The sequence below is a fragment of the Myxine glutinosa genome, chromosome 13 (genome assembly GCF_964187855.1).
Source record: "Myxine glutinosa chromosome 13, kmMyxGlut1.1, whole genome shotgun sequence".
In the NCBI taxonomy this organism is placed as follows: Eukaryota; Metazoa; Chordata; class Myxini; order Myxiniformes; family Myxinidae; genus Myxine; species Myxine glutinosa.
Genome location: NC_136273.1, coordinates 87213494 through 87236054, shown reverse-complemented (window position 1 = coordinate 87236054; position 22561 = coordinate 87213494). Strand labels below are relative to the sequence as shown.

At 46.2% G+C, this 22561-nt stretch overlaps 1 protein-coding gene across 1 annotated transcript in view; it reads right to left on the bottom strand.

Annotated features, from left to right (window-relative positions):
* Positions 1-19992, bottom strand: part of ADCY8 (adenylate cyclase 8) — a 251177-nt gene extending 231185 nt beyond the window's left edge. The window contains exons 1-3 of the mRNA XM_078767033.1: positions 19156-19992; positions 15121-15270; positions 1323-1453 (exon numbers count right to left, since the gene is read on the bottom strand). Of these exons, the coding sequence (XP_078623159.1) occupies positions 1323-1453; positions 15121-15270; positions 19156-19992 (1118 nt within the window). The remainder of the gene's footprint in view (positions 1-1322; positions 1454-15120; positions 15271-19155) is intronic.
* Between the last annotated feature and the right edge of the window lie 2569 nt (positions 19993-22561).

Here is a 22561-nt window from a genome sequence, read left to right as displayed (position 1 = left end):
CACAGAATATTTTGTCTCATGCTCTCAGTCGTTCACGTGCCTGTTTGCAAATTCCTGGCGTGCTGTCATGTGCCTTTTTCTCAGGAGTAGCCTCCGTCTGGCCCCTCTCCCATAAAGCCTAGATTTGTGAAGTGCTGCAGAGACTGTTGTCCTTCCGGCGGGTTCTCCCATCGCAGCCAAGGTACTCTGTAGTTCAGTCAGAGTAGTCATTGGGTTATTGGTCACCTCAATGACAAAGGTCCTTCTTTCCTGGTTGCTCAGTTTGAACAGACAGCAGCTCTCGGAAGAGTCTGGGTAGTTCCATATTCTTTCCATTTCCAAATGATGGAGCTCACCATGTGCGCTTGGGAACTTTCAACACTCTAGACATTGTTTTCTACCCTTCCCCAATCTATGCCTCCTCACAATTCTATCTTGGATTTCTATGGACAGTTCCTTGGACTTCATGGTGGAGTTTCTGCTCTGAAATGCACTATCAGCTGTGGGACCTTATATAGAAAGGTGTGTTTCTTTCTAAATCATGTCCAATCAATTGAATTGCCCATAGCTGGACTCCAACGAACTTGCAGAGACATCTCAAGGGTGATCAAAGGAATTTGGATGTAAATGAGCTCAATTTGGAGCGTCATTGCAAAGGGGTTGAATACTTCTTGACTCGAGACATTTAAACTTTTCATTTTCAATTATTTTGTAAAAATTTCTAAAAAAGTAATTTCCACTTTGACATTATGGGCTATTATGTGTAGATCAGTGACAAAAAAAATCTCAGTTTAATCCATTTTAAATTCAGGCTGTAATACAACAGAATGTGAAAAAGTTAAGCGGTGTGAATACTTTCTGCAGGCACTCTGCACGGGCACGCCCACGTCCAAACTTATACATGCATGTATACCTGTGCAGTGTGCACACATGATCAGGAGAGCATTTTATTTTACACCACGCGTTTCAAACCTCCAAAAGCCCTTGTATATATAAAAATTTTCATTGTCATGCCAGCTTTGTCCATTTAGCCACGGAATACATGAACACAAACACACATGCACTCAAATTTTTATGCACAAATACTTATTATCAACATTTCAAGTGTGTCTTGGAAAGTAACGCTCCACATGGAACAAATTAGCCATTAATGTCAGAAAATGCATGGTTAATAAGGAAATATGATCTGGGTAGATAATATGGGCATCTCAAAGGTTCAATGTGTCGGTAAATATCCCGTGAAAGAGTGGATGGGATGTCCATGGAAGTCAGGAGGATGGCAAATGGCAGAAAGAGCAAATGACATAGGGAAAGAGATGATTTCACAAGTAAGGCTAGACCACCTGACATTCTGGTAGCGATGGATGTAAATCTTGTGAAACTGCGCTGGAAGCTGCTCTTCCTCCACACTCGACATGTCATTGATCATCTCGAGCACGACAAAGCGGGGAAGCACTGAAAGTGCCAGGCGTTCCTTCAAAGAAGCAGAATGGAGGAGGAATATGTGAGTTGGGGAGGGGGTAAATTGGGGTGGAGGGTAAGATGGTGTCAAAGAGTGGAAGGGATGCAAAGAAAACCAAAACAATCCCCACTTAGATGATCAGTATGGGAGAGTAGGGAGAAGTGGGACATTGTCGGACTTTCTATTCTAACACGATCCATCTTGGAACTGGTCTGATTCTGATATCTGTCTCAGTAATCGGGGTGTGAGAGACCTTTCCCAACCGTCATCCAGCAGCTAATTGGACCAAAGATGGCGACATTATGGGTAATGTCCCAATTCTGCAGCACTCTTCCATTTGGTCTAAAAGGGGAATTAGCAATTTTCCAGGAGAAGCAGCACAGCTGTGAGGCTCATATTCTCCAGTGAGTTGTTCATTCCATTTCAATGTCTATGTCTTTCCTACAAAGTACCTGCGAGCTCTTTTATTAACCTTAGTCACGGTAGACAGAGAGAGAGAAAAAGAGACGGAAGGTGCTGTGAGTCTGCGTGCTCATAAAACCTTCCCTCCTTTCACTCAGATTGCCATAAACCCAAATCCCGACGAGTTGTAGACCTTCCAATCGATTTGTTACCTCCGCCGCTGAATATGGGTGGAGATGATGTTTTCACCCATGTCTGTCTGTCCGTCTGTTTGTCTTCTGTGAACAGAACATCTAAAAAAGTTGAGCGGATTCCAACAAAATTTGGTGGACAGGTTGGGTGTGTGACGACGACAAAATGGTTAGATTTTGGTGAAGATCCAGATTCGGATACTATAATTTTTTTCAGTGATTCTTCACCATTGAGAGATCGGGCCAAAAATTATATTTAACATGATTTCTCAAAACTTTATGGACGGATTCGGGCGAAACTTGGTGGACAGATTAGGTGTGTGACAAGGAAGGACGAAGGAATTCGATTTCGGTGAAGATCGGGATCCGGATACGAGCATTTTTTTTTAATTCTTCAAGTGATTCTTCCCCATTGAGAGATAGGGCCAAATACGACATGTAGCACGATATTTCAAAAAGTTGTGGATGCGTAATGACAAAACCAGGTGGATGAGTGGATTAGGTGAGAACAAGCCGATTCGATTTTGGTTCAAGTCCGGATGCAGATCCGGCCTACCAGCGGGATACAAAACCTACTTCCAATAGCCTTGGGTCATTAGGCTTTTCTGGGACAAATAATGGCTTCACTTTGTGGTGCAAACCATGTCCACTTCAAGGGTTTTGTGTTATCCATTTGTAGGAACAAGAAGAGAGATTGGTTTCTTAAACGCCAGCAGGCAACGGCTGGTTTTGGATGCAGGAGCTGCAATGCTTTTCAGACTGCAGTATTGATTGTCTTAAGGGCCTTGTATTTATTATGTAGAAACTACCCACCCTCATCCCTGTATGCTCCCTTACCTCCCCTTACTCCTCCTCCTCCCAAACAAGCTTCCCTTCTCCACCCACTCGTCACACACTCCTCTACACCATCCTTTCCCTGTGTGCAGTTAGGCCCTAACGTTAAAACAAATCTATATAATAACAAGCGTTACGCCTAGGTCCCCCGTCGGTGAAGTGATGTGAGTTGACAAAGTGGAAGACGCAAGGCGGCCATCTTGGATTTTAACGTGGTGACCCAATTTTCAATAGCGTTCTCCCTTATGCGTAGATACACCCACACCACACACCAGATTAGAAGTTAGTAGTTCGTTTATTTTTCAAGATATTTCGCTCACAAGGTTCAGACATATATATGGTGGCGGCCATCTTGGGTTTTGACGTGGCGACCCACTTTTCAATAGCGTTCTTCCTTGTGCCTAGATACACCCACACACCAGATTAGAAGTTGGTACTTCGCTTATTTTTCAAGATATTTCGCTCACAAGGTTCACACATATATATGGTGGTGGCCATCTTGGGTTTTGACGTGGCGACCCAATTTTCAACAGGGTTCTTCCTTATGCCTAGATACACCCACACACCAGATTAGAAGTTGGTACTTCGCTTATTTTTCAAGATATTTCGCTCACAAGGTTCAGACATATATATGGTGGCGGCCATCTTGGATTTTGACGTGGCGACCCAATTTTCAACAGGGTTCTTCCTTATGCCTAGATACACCCACACGCCAGATTAGAAGTTGGTACTTCGCTTATTTTTCAAGATATTTCGCTCACAAGGTTCACACATATATATGGTGGCGGCCATCTTGGGTTTTGACGTGGCGACCCACTTTTCAATAGCGTTCTTCCTTGTGCCTAGATACACCCACACACCAGATTAGAAGTTGGTACTTCGCTTATTTTTCAAGATATTTCGCTCACAAGGTTCAGACATATATATGGTGGCGGCCATCTTGGATTTTGACGTGGCGACCCAATTTTCAACAGGGTTCTTCCTTATGCCTAGATACACCCACACACCAGATTAGAAGTTGGTACTTCGCTTATTTTTCAAGATATTTCGCTCACAAGGTTCACACATATATATGGTGGTGGCCATCTTGGGTTTTGACGTGGCGACCCAATTTTCTATAGCGTTCTTCTTTATGCCTAGAGACACCCACACACCAGATTAGAAGTTGGTACTTCGCTTATTTTTCAAGATATTCCACTCACAAGGTTCAGACATACATGGCATCAGACATACATGGTGGCGGCCATCTTGGATTTTGACGTGGGTTGCACCCACACACCAAATTCGAATGCGGTCCTTCGCTTACGCATGCATGCACGCACGTACGCACACACGCCCGCACGCACGCACGCACGCACGCCCGCACGGACGGACGGACACACGGACGGAGGGGAAAACCATAGTCTCCCTTTCGCTCCGCGGTGCGACGGGGGACAATAACCTTGCTCGTCTGTCCGTCCGTCTGTTTGTAACATTCTGTTCCACCCATTGGTTGGACAGTTCACCTGACACCACCCACAACTCCAACCTGAAAAATAATATTGCCGCCATGTTCATGCTTTCTGCATTGCAAAGTCAAAGACATGTTTGGAGCTGTCATGTTCACAATCACCATGCCCTCGCTATAGGTTTTCCCTTCTGTGTAAAATGAGCAAAGCAACGGTTTAAAAGATTTTAAGCTGATAGGCGTCATAGGTTTTGTTAAGATAGGCCTCAGTGATAAAAGCAGTGGTCTGTTGTCTATACACCACCCAAATAACTGTGGCATTCTCTCAAGCAGGGCTTTTACCAAGGATGTTTATGCAGGCAATTGAAGGCTTGGAGTGGGGAATAGATTGACGTCTGGAAGAGAGAGGTTAAGTTATTGGAGGTTTGAGCCTGCACCATCCTTTACTGTAACATCGTGAGCCATGCTTTATACACAGCATCAGTTCTGCCAAAGCAGTTTCGTGGCAGAGTTACAATTCTCCAAAACTGGAAGTCAGGACAGAAATTTGGAATTTGTCAAAGTGCCGGCAATAGCTCACTTACTCTTCACAGAGGACACAACGGGATCTTTCATGTCCACTGACATTCCAGCAGACGGGACGCCCAGTTTAATGTCCATCCAAGGGACATCACACACATTGATGAATCACCCTGCCTGTGAAATACATGGCTGAGAGTTTATAGCTAGATCCAGGCTCGATGTCTAAATGCAAGTGTGTTGCGGGGGTGGGGTGGGCGAGGGTGGGGAGGAGGGGAGAGAAGCAGGAGGGGGAGGGGGAGGTGAGGGGAGAGGGAGGGGAAAGATATACTACATATTGTTACATGTGTGGGGATAGGTAATGAAATACCTTAGTCGAGATAGAATTGTGTAGATTACAATGCTCCAAATGTTGTGTAAGAACATCTTGATGTAAATAAGTCAGCTCTGTGTGTTTGGATTAAGTGTGACGTGTGGCTCTTGTACTATGTAGCTTTGGGAGTAAGAATAATCCCCCTGTCTGTCCTACCTCTTGTGATCTGACCTTTGGAGTTATAATATAATCGACCTGCAATAAGAGGAGGGCTGTCAGGAAACGAACTCAGGCACATTACAACACCGACAAGCCCTTTACAGAAAACCATCACATTTGCCGATCGGCAAGGGAACCCCGCCACCAAATGTTCTTGATGGGCATCAAGAAAGGCCGTGAGGCCCCGCCCCGAAAGGAACAATTGGTCATGGCCATGGACTGAGGTGGTGGGGCACGGGGATTGGTTAGAGTGTGACGTCATCGTGGAACATTCCAGGAGATCTCGCGAGATCTTGCCAGGGAGGTCACAGCTTTTTGAAGCTGTCCATGCTCTCCATGCACACTCGAAGTTAAGTAATTGTTCACAATTGTATTTTTGTCGAAACTGTATTTATCTTACGTGTGTGTACCTATAGTGTGTCCCGAGGAAGATTCTCGGTGTTAATCTTTCATACCTGCATAAAATAGTCGAGTATTTCGTGCCGCGTAATTTGCGACCTAGTTCTTTAAGCTTCCTACCTTGAGGCTTTGTTTTCCCTCAGCGGTCGATTGTGGTCCTTCTACTTTTGTTCTCTCAGTTTCTCCCAGTATTTTCACCCCATAATTCCTTGTTTAAAATCTTAACTAAAAAAAAAAACAAAAACATTTCCTTCTTTGTACTTTTCATTCGTTCGTTCTTCGACCACGTGTTTCACCCCCATTTCACCCCCATTTTCACCCCATTCCCCCAGATAGTTTTCACTGTTCAATTTTAAAATGTTTAAACTTTCCCCTGAAGTGCTGTATTCTGTTGTATATTATAACACTTTTTTCTTCTTCTTCTTTAAAAGGTTGCTTTTGACTTGCTCACCAAATCTATTCATTCCAAATAAAAATTCCATCTCTTACAGATCCTCCTTTCTACATTCCATAAACTCACCAGCACTCCACCCCCCCCCCCCCCCCTGCCCCCTCCAGTGTCCTTAAACATATCTCTGACTCGAAGGTCACAAGAAACTCATTTTGCAATAAATAATCGTTTCCCATTGATCGTACAACACTTTCTAAAATCCAAACTCACTCAAACAAAACAACAACAGGCCCATCACCCATCCCTTTCAAATCTCCCCCCTTGCCCCTTCCCTCCTAAACTCCCCCCTCACCCCTGCCCTCCAAGACTCCCCCTCACCCCTCCCCTTCTAAACTCCCCCCACCCCTCCCCTCCAAATCTCCCCCATCTCCCATCCATTTCAAATCCCACCCTTGCCCCTTCCCTCCTAAACTGCGACCCTAACCCCTCCCCCGATAAATTCCCCTTTGCCCCTCCTCCTCAAAGCGTCCTCCCCGCTTCTTCCCCCTTCCAACTCTCACCTCCATCTCCCCCAACTTTCTTTCTCGCTCTGCCCCCCTCAAATAACAACTCACTGTGCCTCACCCAATCACCATCAAACATTTTCTCTGCCCCATCCTTCCCTTTCTCCTAGCTATTCTGAAATCTCTGACACACTTTCAACAGCTCTCTCCCTACCTCTTCCTCCTTTTCCACATCTTACCCTACCCACCCCCCCCCCCCCCCCCCACCCCCTGTTCTGTATCCGATGCTCCCTCTTCCTCTTCATTAACAGTATGGACCTCAAATATCCGGGGCCTTCGCTCAAACTTGACTGATCTCTCCATGCAGGTTGCTTCTGACAAATCAGACTTGATCTGCTTAACAGAAACTTTCCTCCTTCAGGATGTCTCTGATTCCTTAATATCTCTCCAGGGTTACTCCCTCCTATGGTATGATAGACCTGATCCTCGTCCTGGAGGTGGGGTTGCTATCTTTATCAAAAACTCTCTTCCTCACTCGCCCTGCACTGCCCTCTCTCCACCTCACCCCCAGGAGTACCTCTGGCTATGGCTTCCCCTTCGCTCCCACCTTTTGTTCATATGTGTGTTGTACCGTCCACCAAACAGTGATGACTCCATCTACATCTCGCTGTCTGATAATAAGGACCAAATTCTATCTACTCATCCCAACTCTCTCTTCCTCATATATGGTGACTTCAATTGTCACCATGCCAGTTGGCTGGGTGTGGGTACCGCTCTCACCAGCCATGGCTCCTCAGCAATGGACTTCTGCGACTCACTGGGACTGACACAATCTGTCAATTTCCCGACCAGGATCTCAGTCAACGGAGCATCTTCTCTTCTATACTTGGTTATGACAAACTTCCCTGCAAATGTCTGCTGCTCTTCTTCTGCTCCAATCGGCTCATCTGATCATGTGCTTGTGAAAGTGGACATCTCTCTGACCATTCTCAGAGAGCCTCCTCAGCGTCGACGAGTCTGGCATTTCACTCAGGCCAACTGGCACGGTCTTCAAGCAGCCATCAATCATCTGGACTGGTCTCCCATCTCTACCGCCTCTGACATCAACTCATCCTGGGAATTCTTCCAAAGTAAATTGCTCTCTCTCATGCACAGATTTATACCATCTCGTCTTCAGTTGTCATACCCTTCCTCACGTCCATGGTACACGGAATCTTGTGGTGAGGCAGTTGCCCAGAAACAACTTGCCTTCGCCTCCTGGAAAGCAAATCCAACGGAAGGAAATCTCATTTCCTTTCACAAAGCCCGAAACAAGTGTGTGTCCACCCTCAGGATTGCCAGGAAACAATATCTCTCCTCTCTCAAGACTGAACTCTCAAACCTGTCTCCCTCTTTCAAATTCTGGTGGCGTCTGGTCAAATCTGTTTCTGGTGTTTGTTCCCCCTCCATCCCCTCCCTTACCTCAAACGGCTACACAGCTGACTCCGCTCGTAAAAAAGCTGAATGCCTCAACTCTGAGTTTGCCTCTAAATCTTGTGTCCCAAACCCATCCCTCTCTGTAACCACCGTACCCAGCTGCTCCTGGACTCTGTGTCCTTTTCTCCTGACAAGGTCGAGAAGTTTCTGTCATCCCTCGACTCTGATTCTGCAACTGGGCCTGATGGCATCAGCCCACGGGTCCTAAAATCCTGCTCTTCCGCTCTTTCACTCCCTCTCTCTGTTCTCTTCACACTCTCTTTTGCTCAAGGTCATCTGCCATCTGCTTGGAAATCAGCCAACATCATCGCTTTACACAAAAAATGTGCAAAAATAGATCCTTACAACTACAGACCAATCAGCCTTTTCCCAATTATCAGCAAAGTCATGGAATCCATCATTGCTTTGGATATCAAATCTTTCCTCTTCTCCAATGACTTGATCTCTGACCATCAATTTGGTTTCAGACCAGGTCACTCTACTCTGGACATGCTGCTTCTGCTGTCTCAACAATGGATGGAGGTCCTCAATGCCAAACAGGAAATTAGAGCTGTCTCCCTTGACATATCACGTGCCTTCAATACGGTCTGGCACCCCGCTCTGCTCACCAAACTCTCCTCCTATGGTATCCATGGAAATCTCCACACATGGCTTGCGGACTTCCTCTCTAGTCGTAGTCAACGTGTGCCCCTGAAAAATGGCCTCTAAACGGTGGTTTTCCCTTGACATATCATGTGCCTTCGATACGGTCTGGCACCCCGCTCTGTTCACCAAACTCTCCTCCTATGGTATCCATGGAAATCTCCACGCATGGCTTGCGGACTTCCTCTCTAGTCGTAGTCAATGTGTGGCCCTGAGTGGGTTTCTCTCATCTCCCCTTCCTGTTCAGGCTGCAGTTCCCCAAGGCAGTGTTCTGGGCCCTGTGCTTTTTCTGGTCTTCATCAATGATCTCTCTGACTCTCTTGAAAATCCTCTCTACCTCTTTGCTGATGACTCCACTCTCTGCCACTCCATTCCTCATCCCTCAGATTGGCAGTTTGCAGCCTCCTCACTCTCTGCAGACCTGGACAAAATCACAGACTGGTCAAACAAGTGGAACACGTCTTTCAATCCTGACAAATCTCACACTCTTACTATGTCTCTCCAAAAAGACCGACTGGACAACCCTCCCATCTACTTTCTGAACAATCCTCTCCAAGAAGTTCTGTCACTCAAACTCTTGGGTCTCACTATCAGCCATGATCGTTCTTGGGCAAACCACTTTTCGAAGTTGGCCTCTAAAGCCAGCCACTGAATGGGCATCCTCCGTCAAAGTCCTTCCTTGACACACCTGAATTCCTATCCACCTGCAAGACTTTCATCCACAGCTTCATGGAGTACTGCTCTACTCTCTGTGCTGGCTCCCCTGCCCTCACCTTGCTCAGTTTGGTGCTGTGGAAACTAAGGCCTTCAATATTATTGGAATTTCCCACAATTAAGCTGAGTCTATGGGCCTATCACTTCACCATTGCTGACACGTCGGTGGTCTCTCTGTCTTATACCGCCTCTTTCTGGTCTTGCGCACAAGGTTTCTGCAGGGCACACACGGGTCCACCACGAGCATCCAGTGAACCTAACTAAATCCAGGATCACTACTCACTTCCACTCATTTGTTTCTCTTTTTCCCCGCCTGTAGAATTCACTTAAACACTCTCTTCAATCTCATTCTTCCCTGCAGGTCTTCAAGACAGCTGTTTTGCACCATCTCAGAACATCCGCAATCCCAAACCATGATCTTTTCTACCCTCGTTAACGCCCACCCCAATCCCTCCTCCTTCCAAATTTCCGGTTTTCCGTTCCTGAGAGTTTCCTTTTTTCTCCATCTTGTCCACCCCATGTGTCCTCTACTCCCCCCTCCCATTCGTCCCTACAACCACTGCTTGTCAGGGCCTCTAGTGGGGCGGCTTAGCCCAAATATTCAAAAGAATTGTGCATTTTGTGAAACAAGCACCAAATTTGGCACAAATGTACATTAATATGTTGCGAACATTTTCAGATATTGGGCCACTTGAAATTCCGTAATTTTTTTTTTCAAATTTTTTCAAATTTCGTAATTTCAAATTTTTCGGGTGACACCGTCACAATTTCGGTCTTCGAGGCCGGCCGATAGGCAAAGTGTGACCGGAAGGGACGAGGTTCTCCTGACCACGTGGCCCTCGATCTGGGAAGCGAGAGGCGTTCCATTAGTGGACGCGCCCCTCACGCCCGACTTTTGGGCGGCCCCGGCAGGCCGTTTGTTTTGACGTTCCGTGACAGGCCCCGCACCCCCACCTCCGGGCCGACCGGAAGCTTGTGCTGAGTACATCATACCTGAACAACTCAGTGAGGCAGAACACAGCAGTGCACACCAGGGTGACCCCTTCAGTGCATAAACCAATTAACCTGTCCACTGCAGGGCATATAGAAATGAAGTTATTTTCTGCATATAATAATAATATAAGTTCAGTTCTATATAACAATTTCTGTTATCACCACTACCACTACAACTACCACGACTACAAGCTTTGTCTGGAATTTTGTGGACTAACAGACAAACAGACATACAGACAAGCTGGGATCAAAACATTACCTCCTTCCACCATTGAGTGTAGAGGTAAACATCATGGAAATTATATCATGCCCTAGATTTAATTCATGCTTACCCGTGTATTTGCTTCACTGGTTCACAAGGTCTTTTGCATACATGTAATTCAGACTCTCGTCTTCATTGCTGACCACACAATGTTCGCAACATATTAATGTACATTTGTGCCAAATTTGGTGCTTGTATCACAAAATGCACAACAGGTTTGCTATGCTGCTACACTACTCCCTCCATCTTGGCCTTCAGATCCACAGATCCCCCTCTCTCTGCTGTTCTTTTTTGTCCTGTTCCGTTCTGATCCGTTTAGTTTTGAGCACCATCCCCCTCCCCATCCTCCGCTGGTTATATACGCTAGAGTTTTCACCTCTGTTTGTCTGTGAACAAACAGGCTATCTCAAAAAGGTATGAACGGAATCGGACAAAACGTGGTGGGCAGGTTGGGTGCGTGATAACAAACAAACTCTCTGCCGCTCCATTCCTCTTCCCTCAGATAGGCAGTCTGCAGCCTCCTCACTCTCTGAAGACCTGGACAAAATCACAGACTGGTCAAACAAGTGGAACATGTCTTTCAATCCTGCCAAATCTCACTCTCTTACTATGTCTCTCCGAAAAGATCGACTGGACAACCCTCCCATCTACTTTCTGAACAATCCTCTCCAAGAAGTTCTGTCACTCAAGATTTTGGGTCTCACTATCTGCCATGATCTTTCTTGGGAAAACCACATTTCCAAGCTGGCCTCCAAAGCCAGTCGCCGACTGGGCATCCTCCGTCGTGCGAAGTCCTTCCTCGGCACACCTGAGCTCCTCACCACATACAAGGCTTTCATCCGCAGCTCAATGGAATACTGTTCTCCCCTATGGGCTGGTGCTCCTGCCTCACACCTGGCTCGGCTTCACGCTGTTGAATCCAAAGCTTTCAAAATCATTGGAATCTCCCGCGATGAAGCTATCTCTGAGGGCCTTTCATTCACTCACCGCAGGCAGGTAGGTGGTCTTTCTGTCTTCTACCGACTCCTCTCCGGCCTTGCTCCCCCAGCTCTCTCCGTGCTCTGTCCCCCAAATATTCCTACAGGTCGCACAAGATCTGCCAGCAACCCTCTGATGGTTAAACTGCCGAAATCTCGGCTCTCTGCTCACCTTCACTCTTTCATTCCTCTTTTCTCCCGCCTGTGGAACAAACTCCCACACTCCCTTCAATCCCTCTCCTCCCTCCAGGTCTTTAAAACAGCTGTTCACCACCATCTCTTATCTTCCCCCATCCATAACCTTGATCTTTTCTACCCCCGCTAATTCACCCCAGATCCACCTTGTTTGAAATTCCAACTTATTTCCTGGAAATCCTGGCAGTGTCCATATGTTTATACCTCTCCCACCCCCCCCCCCCCTTCACATGCCTCCCCCCCCTTCACATGCCTCCCCCCTTCACATGCCTCCCCCCCAAAGCCCTCTCCCTCCCACAGATCTCTCGATGTCTCCATGTCTCTCGGTCCCTGCTCTCAAATGTTGTGTTTGTGTCCTTCCCCCTCTCTCCCCATCTTGTCTACCGCTCCCGATGTTATTTGTTTTATGTGTCTGTTTGTCTTTCTGTGTGATTAATTTTCGCTCTTTCACGAGCCTCGATCTTGTATACAAAAAAAAAAAAAAAAAAAAAAAAAAAAATATTCGATTTTGGTTTAGGTCTGGATCCAGGTCCGGCCTATCAGTGAGGTACAAAATGTAAACTGTTCGGTCTGGCAGAGGTATGCTCTGTACCGAGTGCCATTCTAGTTTTACCTTTGCTTCTTTCTCATCTCTCTAGGTATGCTTGGATTCACAGTGCCATTTGACTTTAAATCACGCACTCCACCCACGCTCAACCTCCTCCCATTCCCAAAATACTAACCATTTGTCCTGTTTGTTGAGGCAGATCCTGCTCATCAAGTAATTGAGGCAGAACCCCCTGATCCGCACCCTCCCGTACGTATGTAATAAATAGATAGACTCTTGAAACAAAAAAAATCAAGTTCTTATGCTCAGTCCTGGATCTAAAAACTCCACTAGGACAAAATAAACTACGAGTACCATTCATCAGAACCCTGCAAGGTCATTCCTGGACAATCTGCCATGGACTCAAAGTTCTATTTAATTACATCAACAATGGCGAATATCTTGAACCTTTTAGCAAAGGAAACCAACAGAAACATCAGAATCTTGGGATTTAATTTTTTCTGTGTAATATAAAGAAAACATGTTTAAAGTATCGTATTACCTCCCCATTATGGAGCCTTAAGTAGCCACATTGATAACCACAGGTGAAGTTCGAAGGTCCGGACAAACCCCTCCATACCCCCCAAACTCCAACGCTCACTTCCACTTCTACCGAGACCTCCTTTATGTAACCAGCTTTTGTTGTCTGTTGTTTTTATTTATTTAAATAAACTGACTCACAAAGCTTGTTACCATGCTGTATGAATCATCTGATGCTTTGTTAACAATTATAGTCTTTCCTTTTCACAATCTGCAATAATGTGTCGTATCTCTGATAGGCCATTTTACTAACACTGTGTCGTTTACAAATTAACCGACATTGTTGAATCGCAACAATACCAGGGTATGTATAGCACATCGTGTCATCTTCTAGTGTATAACATTAGTTCAGGATTGCCGTTCTATTTGTGAATGAACATTCCATTCGGTGGAGGACCTAAATGAGCAGATTTCTGCAGCCAATAAGAACGCAGAAGCTTGGAAGGCAACCCAACCCATTCTAAATCAACCCCTTCCTCCCCCAACCCCAACTTCTAAAATATTGGATCGGTCACTGGACCAGGAAGGGTAGCAATGAGCCAAGGTGGGCAACTTCAAAATAGACTCAAAATAATTTGGAATTTAAGTCGAACGTTGGACTGCTGTGAGCCACTCCACGGCACCATAATTCCATATTGGGAAAGAGACAGCCAGCTTAACATTTAATAACCAATTGCAACCTTAACAAAGCTTAACAACCAATTGGGTGGCATACAAGCTTAACATCTCCAATTGAGTGGCATAGCTTAACATCTCACATTGGGTGGCATAGCTTAACGTCTCACATTGGGTGGCATACAAGCTTAACATCTCCCATTGAGTGGCATAGCTTAACGTCTCACATTGGGTGGCATAGATTAACATCTCCAATTGGGTGGCATAGCTTACCATCTCCCATTGGATGGCATACAAGCTTAACATCTCACATTGGGTGGCATACAAGCTTAACATCTCACATTGGGTGGCATAGCTTAACGTCTCACATTGGGTGGCATACAAGCTTAACATCTCCCATTGAGTGGCATAGCTTAACATCTCACATTGGGTGGCATAGATTAACATTTCCAATTGGGTGGCATAGATTAACATCTCCAATTGGGCGGCATATATTAACATCTCCAATTGGGTGGCATAGCTTACCATCTCCCATTGGATGGCATAGCTTACCATCTTCCATTGGATGGCATAGCTTACCATCTCCCATTGAGTGGCATAGCTTAACATCTCCAATTGGGTGGCATAGATTAACATCTCCAATTGGGTGGCATAGCTTACCATCTCCCATTGGATGGCATAGCTTACCATCTCCCATTGGATGGCATAGCTTAACATCTCCAATTGGGTGGCATAGCTTACCATCTCCCATTGGGTGGCATACAAGCTTAACATCTCCAATTTGGTGACATCGCTTAACATCTCACATTGGGTGGCATAGCTTCATATCTCAATCGGGTGGCACAGCTTACCATCTCCCATTGGGTGGCATACAAGCTTAACATCTCGCATTGGGTGGCATACAAGCTTAACATCTCGCATTGGGTGGCACGTTCCACGATGGGGTTTTCTGTCCTGCCATTGCACTAGATGGCAATTTCACATTACATCAGACTATGCCACAAAATGACAGCCAGAGGTGACGATCTGAGCACAGCCACAAGTGTCCCAAACTCTGTTAAGAGCGTCGGTGCGGCCGCCGCAGTTTCTTGGCAAGGATTATACTCGGTGGTTTGCCTTTGCCTTCCCAGCGGTAGTTTGGGCAGGAATTTGTAATGTGTTCAGGATGCCGGCGATAGCTTGCCTACTCGGAGTGAAGGACATTGTGGGATCTTTAATATCCACCAACTAACGTCCAGTTTAACGTCCGGCACGTGCATTGATGAATGTCCCTACCTGTGAAACACCGGGATGACAGTTTATAGGTGCGTCGGGATTCAAACCAAAGCGACCCAGCTTTGAGGTGAGTGTGCATACCTCCAGGGCCAAGGGCATCCTGCCAGCCATGAGCCTCAGAACAATGTGAAAATAAAAACGTAAAGCTATGTTTGATGTCAGGTGCATGTTTGGAAAATGTCAAACCTGCCGCTGGTTTTCAATCTCCAGTCGCACACGACCCTCGATACAACGACGGGTCTCCATGAAGGTGTGACGCTGAGCACGTTCCGTAAGGGAACTCGTCACAAGACCCGCCACGTTCATACTCGCGAAGAGCAAAACATCTGCACACACCTGGATTTGTGAATGGGGAAGGGGGAGCGACACAAGATTGGAGACAAACTGTTAAGGTGTACACGGTTCTAGGTTAGAGTGTGTAAGTACTCGTGTAAAGGAGTACATTTACAGGTTAGAGTGTGTAAGTACTCGTGTAAAGGTGGACATTTATAGGTTAGAGTGTGTAAGTACTCGTGTAAAGGTGGACATTTATAGGTTAGAGTGTGTTAGTACTCGTGTAAAGGTGGATATTTATAGGTTAGAGTGTGTAAGTACTCGTGTAAAGGTGGACATTTATAGGTTAGAGTGTGTAAGTACTCGTGTAAAGGAGTACATTTACATGTTAGAGTGTGTAAGTACTCGTGTAAAGGAGTACATTTAGAGGTTAGAGTGTGTAAGTACTCGTGTAAAGGTGGACATTTATAGGTTAGAGTGTGTAAGTACTCGTGTAAAGGAGTACATTTACAGGTTAGAGTGTGTAAGTACTCGTGTAAAGGTGGACATTTACCGGTTAGAGTGTGTAAGTACTCGTGTAAAGGAGGACATTTACAGGTTAGAGTGTGTAAGTACTCGTGTAAAGGAGGACATTTTTAGGTTAGAGTGTGTAAGTACTCGTGTAAAGGTGGACATTTATAGGTTAGAGTGTGTTAGTACTCGTGTAAAGGTGGACATTTATAGGTTAGAGTGTGTTAGTACTCGTGTAAAGGTGGACATTTATAGGTTAGAGTGTGTTAGTACTCGTGTAAAGGTGGACATTTACAGGTTAGAGTGTGTAAGTACTCATGTAAAGGTGGACATTTATAGGTTTGAGTGTGTAAGTACTCGTGTAAAGGTGGACATTTATAGGTTAGAGTGTGTAAGTACTCGTGTAAAGGTACACATTTCCAGGTTAGAGTGTGTAAGTACTCGTGTAAAGGTGGTCATTTCTAGGTTTGAGAGTGTAAGTACTCGTGTAAAGGTGGACATTTCTAGGTTTGAGAGTGTAAGTACTCGTGTAAAGGTGTACATTTACAGGTTAGAGTGTGTAAGTACTCGTGTAAAGGTGTACATTTCTAGGTTTGAGCCTGTAAGTACTTGTGTAAAGGTGGACATTTCTAGGTTTGAGAGTGTAAGTACTCATGAAAAGGTGGACATTTATAGGCTTGAGAGTGTAAATACTCGTGTAAAGGTGGACATTTATAGGTTAGAGTATGTAAGTACTCGTGTAAAGGTGACCATTTCTAGGTTTGAGAGTGTGAGTACTCGTGTAAAGGTGGACATTTCTAGGTTAGAGCATGTAAGTACTCGTGTAAAGGTGGACATTTATAGGTTAGAGTGTGTAAGTACTCGTGTAAAGGTGGACATTTACAGGTTAGAGTGTGTAAGTACTCGTGTGAAGGTGGCCATTTCTAGGTTTGAGAGTGTACGTACTCATGTAAAGGTGTACATTTCCAGGTTTGAGAGTGTAAGTACTCGTGTAAAGGTGTACATTTCTAGGTTTGAGCCTGTAAATACTTGTGTAAAGGTGGACATTTCTAGGTTAGAGTGTGTAAGTACTCGTGCAAATGTGGACATTTATAGGTTTGAGAGTGTAAGTACTCGTGTAAAGGTGGACATTTCCAGGTTTGAGAGTGTAAATACTCGTTTAAAGGTGGACATTTATAGGTTAGAGTGTGTATGTACTCGTGTAAAGGTGGACACTTATAGGTTTGAGAGTGTAAGTGCTCGTGTAAAGGTGGACATTTCTAGGTTTGAGCATGTAAGTACTCATGTAAAGGTGGACATTTATAGGTTAGAGTGTGTAAGTACTCGTGTAAAGGTGGACATTTCTAGGTTTGAGAGTGTAAGTACTCGTGTAAAGGTGGACATTTCTAGGTTTGAGAGTGTAAGTACTCTTGTAAAGGTGGACATTCATAGGTTAGAGTGTGTAAGTACTCATGTAAAGGTGGCCATTTCTCGGTTTGAGAGTGTAAGTACTCGTGTAAAGGTGGACATTTATCAGTTGGAGTGTGTAAGTACTCGTGTAAAGGTGGACATTTCTAGGTTGGAGCTTGTAAATACTCGTGTAAAGGTGTACAGTTCTGGGTTGGAGTTTGTAAGTATGGAAGCCCCATGTTTTATTGTTAGAAACCTGAGCCAAAAGGTATGTTATGTTTTTACTTCTATTTTCCCCACAATCAATCACCATATTAAGATCACGAGAGACTCGTAAACAAAATGTTGTCAAATCGATTAATGCTTTAATCCTCCATGTCTGTAATTGTTCCTTTTTCAATTGTAACTTCACTAAGCAGTAATGGTGTCTGATAGAGCTGGAAGAGTTGGGAGGCGAGTAAACGGGGGAGAGAGAGAGGGATGGTGAGCCCTTCAGAGACATACCTGTGTTCGATATTCCTAATTTACCTGTTTGACAGGATGGCGCATGGGTATCACACTTACCTTTGAACTTTCTATAGTTTGGCTTTGATTCCCGAATGGACCCAAAGCTGTCAGGTTGGTGTTTCACAGGCAAGGCGCTTAATAAAGTGTCGCCCCTCGGATAGATATTAAGCCGGGTGTCCCATTTGCTGGTATTACCTGGTCGTTAAGGATCCCACGGGGTTTTCGATGGAGAGTGGGCGAGTTATCACTGACACCCTGATCGAACTCCAAATTCCTGCCCAGATTACCACTGAGTAGGCAAAGGCAAACCACCAAGTGCATGCAAATTTGGCAGCAGAGAACCCAGCATGGACAAAGCACCAAGTAGACGAATTTACCCATAATTCCATGCGAGAGTGATGCCAACCCATGCATCCCTTTGCCAATCTTAAAGCATTCCCAGATTCAAGGAATACATTTTACCATTGTTTTTGTTTTGTATGCAGCCTTGGCTGCTGGTTGCATCATTTTGTGGAAGCGCAACTGTGCCACTGATGCATTTCCCCCTTGTTACCTGTAAGCTGGTACTCATTTTGCGGATCTCGGAAGGATGACAGGCCATCACCTATCATCACCTCCACCTCCTCAACATCACCTTCTCAAATCACCTGGTGTTATGTCAATGGCACAACAGGGGCTTGAACTCAGGACCCTAAGATCTTAAGCCAGCCACCTTTACCGTTATGCCAACACCTGGCTTGTTTTTACAATTCAATCAATCTCATAAGGAGAAGCAAACATCAGTATAAAGCATTCGATGAAGATACTAACCTCAAATCAGAGTTACAACAACTTCCAATGAGTGTCATCATTGTGCCATACTGTTTACAGAGCGTTGTAGCTGCCAAAGTAGTTGATAGACGAGGGTTACTCTGGGTGGTCTGCCATTGCCTTCGAAGCAGCGAGTCAGGGCAGGAATTTGTAATTCCTTCAGTGTGCCGGAGATAACTCGCCTACTCTTCAGGTAAGGCACCGTGGGATCTTTAACGTCCACCAACTAAGGCTAGCCAATGGGATGCCCAGTTTATGCTCCATCCGGGGGTCGGTCTACCTGCATGTGAAACACCTGGATGGCAGTTTACAGCTGGGATGGCATTCAAGCCCAGGCTTAAGGACAGTTCAAAGGTGTGTGCACACACCTGTAGGGTAGATATCCTGCAAACCCCATCGATCATGATCAAATACAAACAGCTTCGATATGCTTATTGACGTCACAGGTTAAGGGGTTTGTGCCCCAATTGGTCTTCGACTAATGAATTAGACCAGGAGGAGACTATACCTGGTATAATTATTAAACCAAGACCATATGGGAAGAAAAACAACCCAATTAATTAGATCAATTAATTATGTTATTAGGAATGGAATGTTATAGCTACAAAATGAGCCTAAAGGGCAAAAGGGCCGAAGGAAGGTGGTGCGAAGGTGCGAAGTCTAAGGTGCGAGGTCTAAGGTGCGAGGTCTAAGGTGCGAGGTCTAAGGAGGTCGTGCATTTACACAACACACCTGCCTGCCCAGCATGGCATCACGTGGTAGCGTGAAGACCCGCACAACGAGGAAAACAGCCGAGGTGCAAAGTCCCGCGAGCAGAGACCAGGACAGCGGGAGGGGCAGCATGGTGTAGGTCGCGAAGAGCGCGAAAAGCGCGTACGCGGCTCCGTCGCGGGAAAAGCCGCAGCCGACGCCGATGGCGAGCTGCACGCTCAGGGACAGCCAGGTGAAGACCCCGGCGCTTTGCAGGTAGCCGTGGGAGGTGGCCTGCTTGCGCACCGTCACGATCAAGCACATGAGCACCCCGAGCGCGGCGAACGTGGCCGCGAGCGCCGCACGACCCACGCGCACCGCACCCGCACCCAGGGCCGCGTGCAGCGCCACCAACGCCGCCTTGAACGCAACGTCGATGAGGTTCATGACGATGAGGGATTTGCGCCGCTGGCGGAGGAAGTAGCGCTGGTAGAGGCGCTCGAGGTTCCGGGAGCGAAAAGCCCCGCGCAGGGACGGCAGGATAAGACCCCTGTAGGCGAGACCGCGGCTCAGCAGAAATTCCGAAGACCGACGTCCCGGGTCGTGCCCCGTCCCGCTCAATTCGCTCTCGGTCGAGCTCTCGCTCGCCTTCCCGGGGTGCACCTTGCCCGTCGCCGAGTGGCGGCCACCCCTGCCGGCGGCGTCTTGCTCCTGGCCCGTCGCCTTCGGCACCTCGACGCCGCGCTGAGCCGTGATGTGCCTCACCGCCGCCTGCCACAGCAAGCCACCTGGGCGCGCCGGGCCGCCAGGTGGGCTCCCAGCGGCGGGCGCGTCTCCGTCCCCCGACGTACCGTTCGCGTCGTCCGCTGCCGGCTCCATCGCTCCTCATAGATGCCGAGCTCCGACGGGCCTGCAGGTGCCCGCACCCTGGTGGTGCGGAGACGAGGGAAACGCTCAAACGGTCCGGACGAGGACATTGACGAACGGTTCACGCACGCTCATCGTCCGCCATGGCGATCCCGAGCACCCGGTCGAACATCCGCGACCAGGACGATCCTCGTCTCCTGTAAACGCGAACACTTTAAAAACGAGGTGGCGCGAAGCTGAGGAGCACGTGCGGCGCGTGCCTCGGTGTTGGCGCGTGGCGACGCGCGCTTATTCAGCAATCTAAAGCACACACACACACACACATACATATATATATATATGATGATGATGTAGATAGGCTATAACGTGCGCATCTCGAGTATATACAAACACGTACCGCAGGTCGTGACCGATGAGGCCAGAATACGCGGCCGTGCGTAGTGTGTACGTACCACGACGCTCAGTGCGTGCTGTCCTCTCGCCCACACGTCTCTTTAGCGCGCACGCCGTACGGATGAGTACTTGCGTTCTCTCGCGCAGAGTTATCGCCGTTGCGCATGGTCTTGCCCGGTGTGGCACTAACCCACGGGCTACGGAGCCGTTCCCTCGGCGTGCTGCGCTTCCCGAATCCCGAACGGAAATTATCCAGATTTTATTATCGGCTCTGATGATTCGATATGGGATCGAGGAGCAGCGAGCGAGTCACGGCTCAGGGTGCCAGGAAGGCAGGCTCCGTGGGAGGGAGGACAAATGGTCTTGCGGCCTCGTGCCGGATCACGCCTCCATCCTCACACCAGTCCCCGTCCCCCTGAGCCGATCCTCGACCCTCATCTCCACTCCACTCCCCTCCCCACGACAGGGAGGGGAGAAATTAGCATTTTGAGGACGGGATCCAACGATAAACCCTTAATTCTGCACCCGGAAAGGATTAGCGTTACCTTGATTCATCACAACTAGCAAGATGGTGACCCTACCTGCATGGGGACTATTTAAACAAATTAAAGACGTTGCAGTAAAATCTCAAGTTCAAAATTCTAAAGCTGCCCCCCCCCCCCCTCCTCCTCGCAATGTTGTTCTAATGTACATAAATCAAAACCACCATGTCCATCCATTTTGGACCCTATTTGGAGGTTGCTCAATGAGGTTGAAATTCCGGAATGCAGGTACGCCCTGGTGTTGTCGGTAAATTTTGCGATACCATAGACGTCCAGGAAATTTATAACAAGCAGGTTTGGAAAGGGCAGAATTCACCTTCTCATGCTGCAAGATGTTGTGGGGAGTTAAGGTCGAGCAGCAATTGTTCGAGTACCCCTTCTGGCAGGTAACCGTGCCCAAAGAAGGTAGACTGGAACCCCGAAAGGTTCATCAATATGGATGAAATTTGGTGCGAATTATTTATTTGTATATTGGAACATAATGAGGGTGTGAGAGTGTTCAAAATCTGAAATTCAAAAATGAGGACCACCCTAATGAAGATACAGTATATAACTCTATAAAGGATTTTTTTAAGGAGACGAATCATACAAAGTTCACATTCATGAAGAGGGATTGGGTGGGGTCAGAGGTGGTGATGAGTAGCAGATATATGCACAGTCTATATAAATAATTTAGAGTGAGATGTGTGGTTGTGTGTGATTACTAGGGAATGTACAAGAGCACAAAGGAAATCAGTTAAAACGAGATGGAATTCATAAAATACTTACCCAGTCAACTTGGTGCGAGCAAACTCTTCTGTTTTTGAACGGTTTTTTTTCTTCAATCCAACATGGCTGCCAGACCACATGAGCGATTACATCATACTTTTATATTCTCTAATAGGATTGTTGCGTGGATCACACTCAATAAATTTCAAACTGATCAAGTTTGTCCCAGTCGAATTATGACGTAATAATTACAACACCAATTACGTCATCGTTAACAACACCTATTCCCTATGCAGAGTTCTTTATAATGAGCCACGTTTAAATTTTTTCCATGAAGCGATTTTGGAGATTACAGAGGCGCAATGTTTTTCGGTTTTTCCAAAATGGGGCCTGTACCACGTGATATATGACGTCATAATTATTAAAATTTTCTTCAGGAGGAAACACTCCGATGGTGAAAATGTCGTGTCAATCGGACAAACAGTTGCAGAGAAAAAAAATCATACTGATCGAATGAAGCTTTGTACTTGTCGAATTATGACATCTTAAATACGAGCAAAGGTACCCACCCTATGGGCGGGGCTTCAATTGTGAGGCCCAATTGAAAAGGCAAAATATCAGAAATTGAAGGTTTTTTTATTTTAAACGATTTATATAAACATCCGTTAAATCATATCACACGCAAATCATCAAAATCTAAACGGTATTTGTAGAATTTCAATAAAAGCCACATCACTGTTCATATCGGTAAATATTATTCCATCGTGTTTCAAATCGTGATCGCGATCTGTTAGCGTATTCACCGCCCAAATAGCAATGTGGTATTCTCTCATGTAGAGATTAAACGTCGTTTGAACTTTGGCTGAGGTCATTATTTACTTTTAATGATGTTTATATACGAATGATGTTTATTGATGTTTATATTGGTTTTGGGTCGT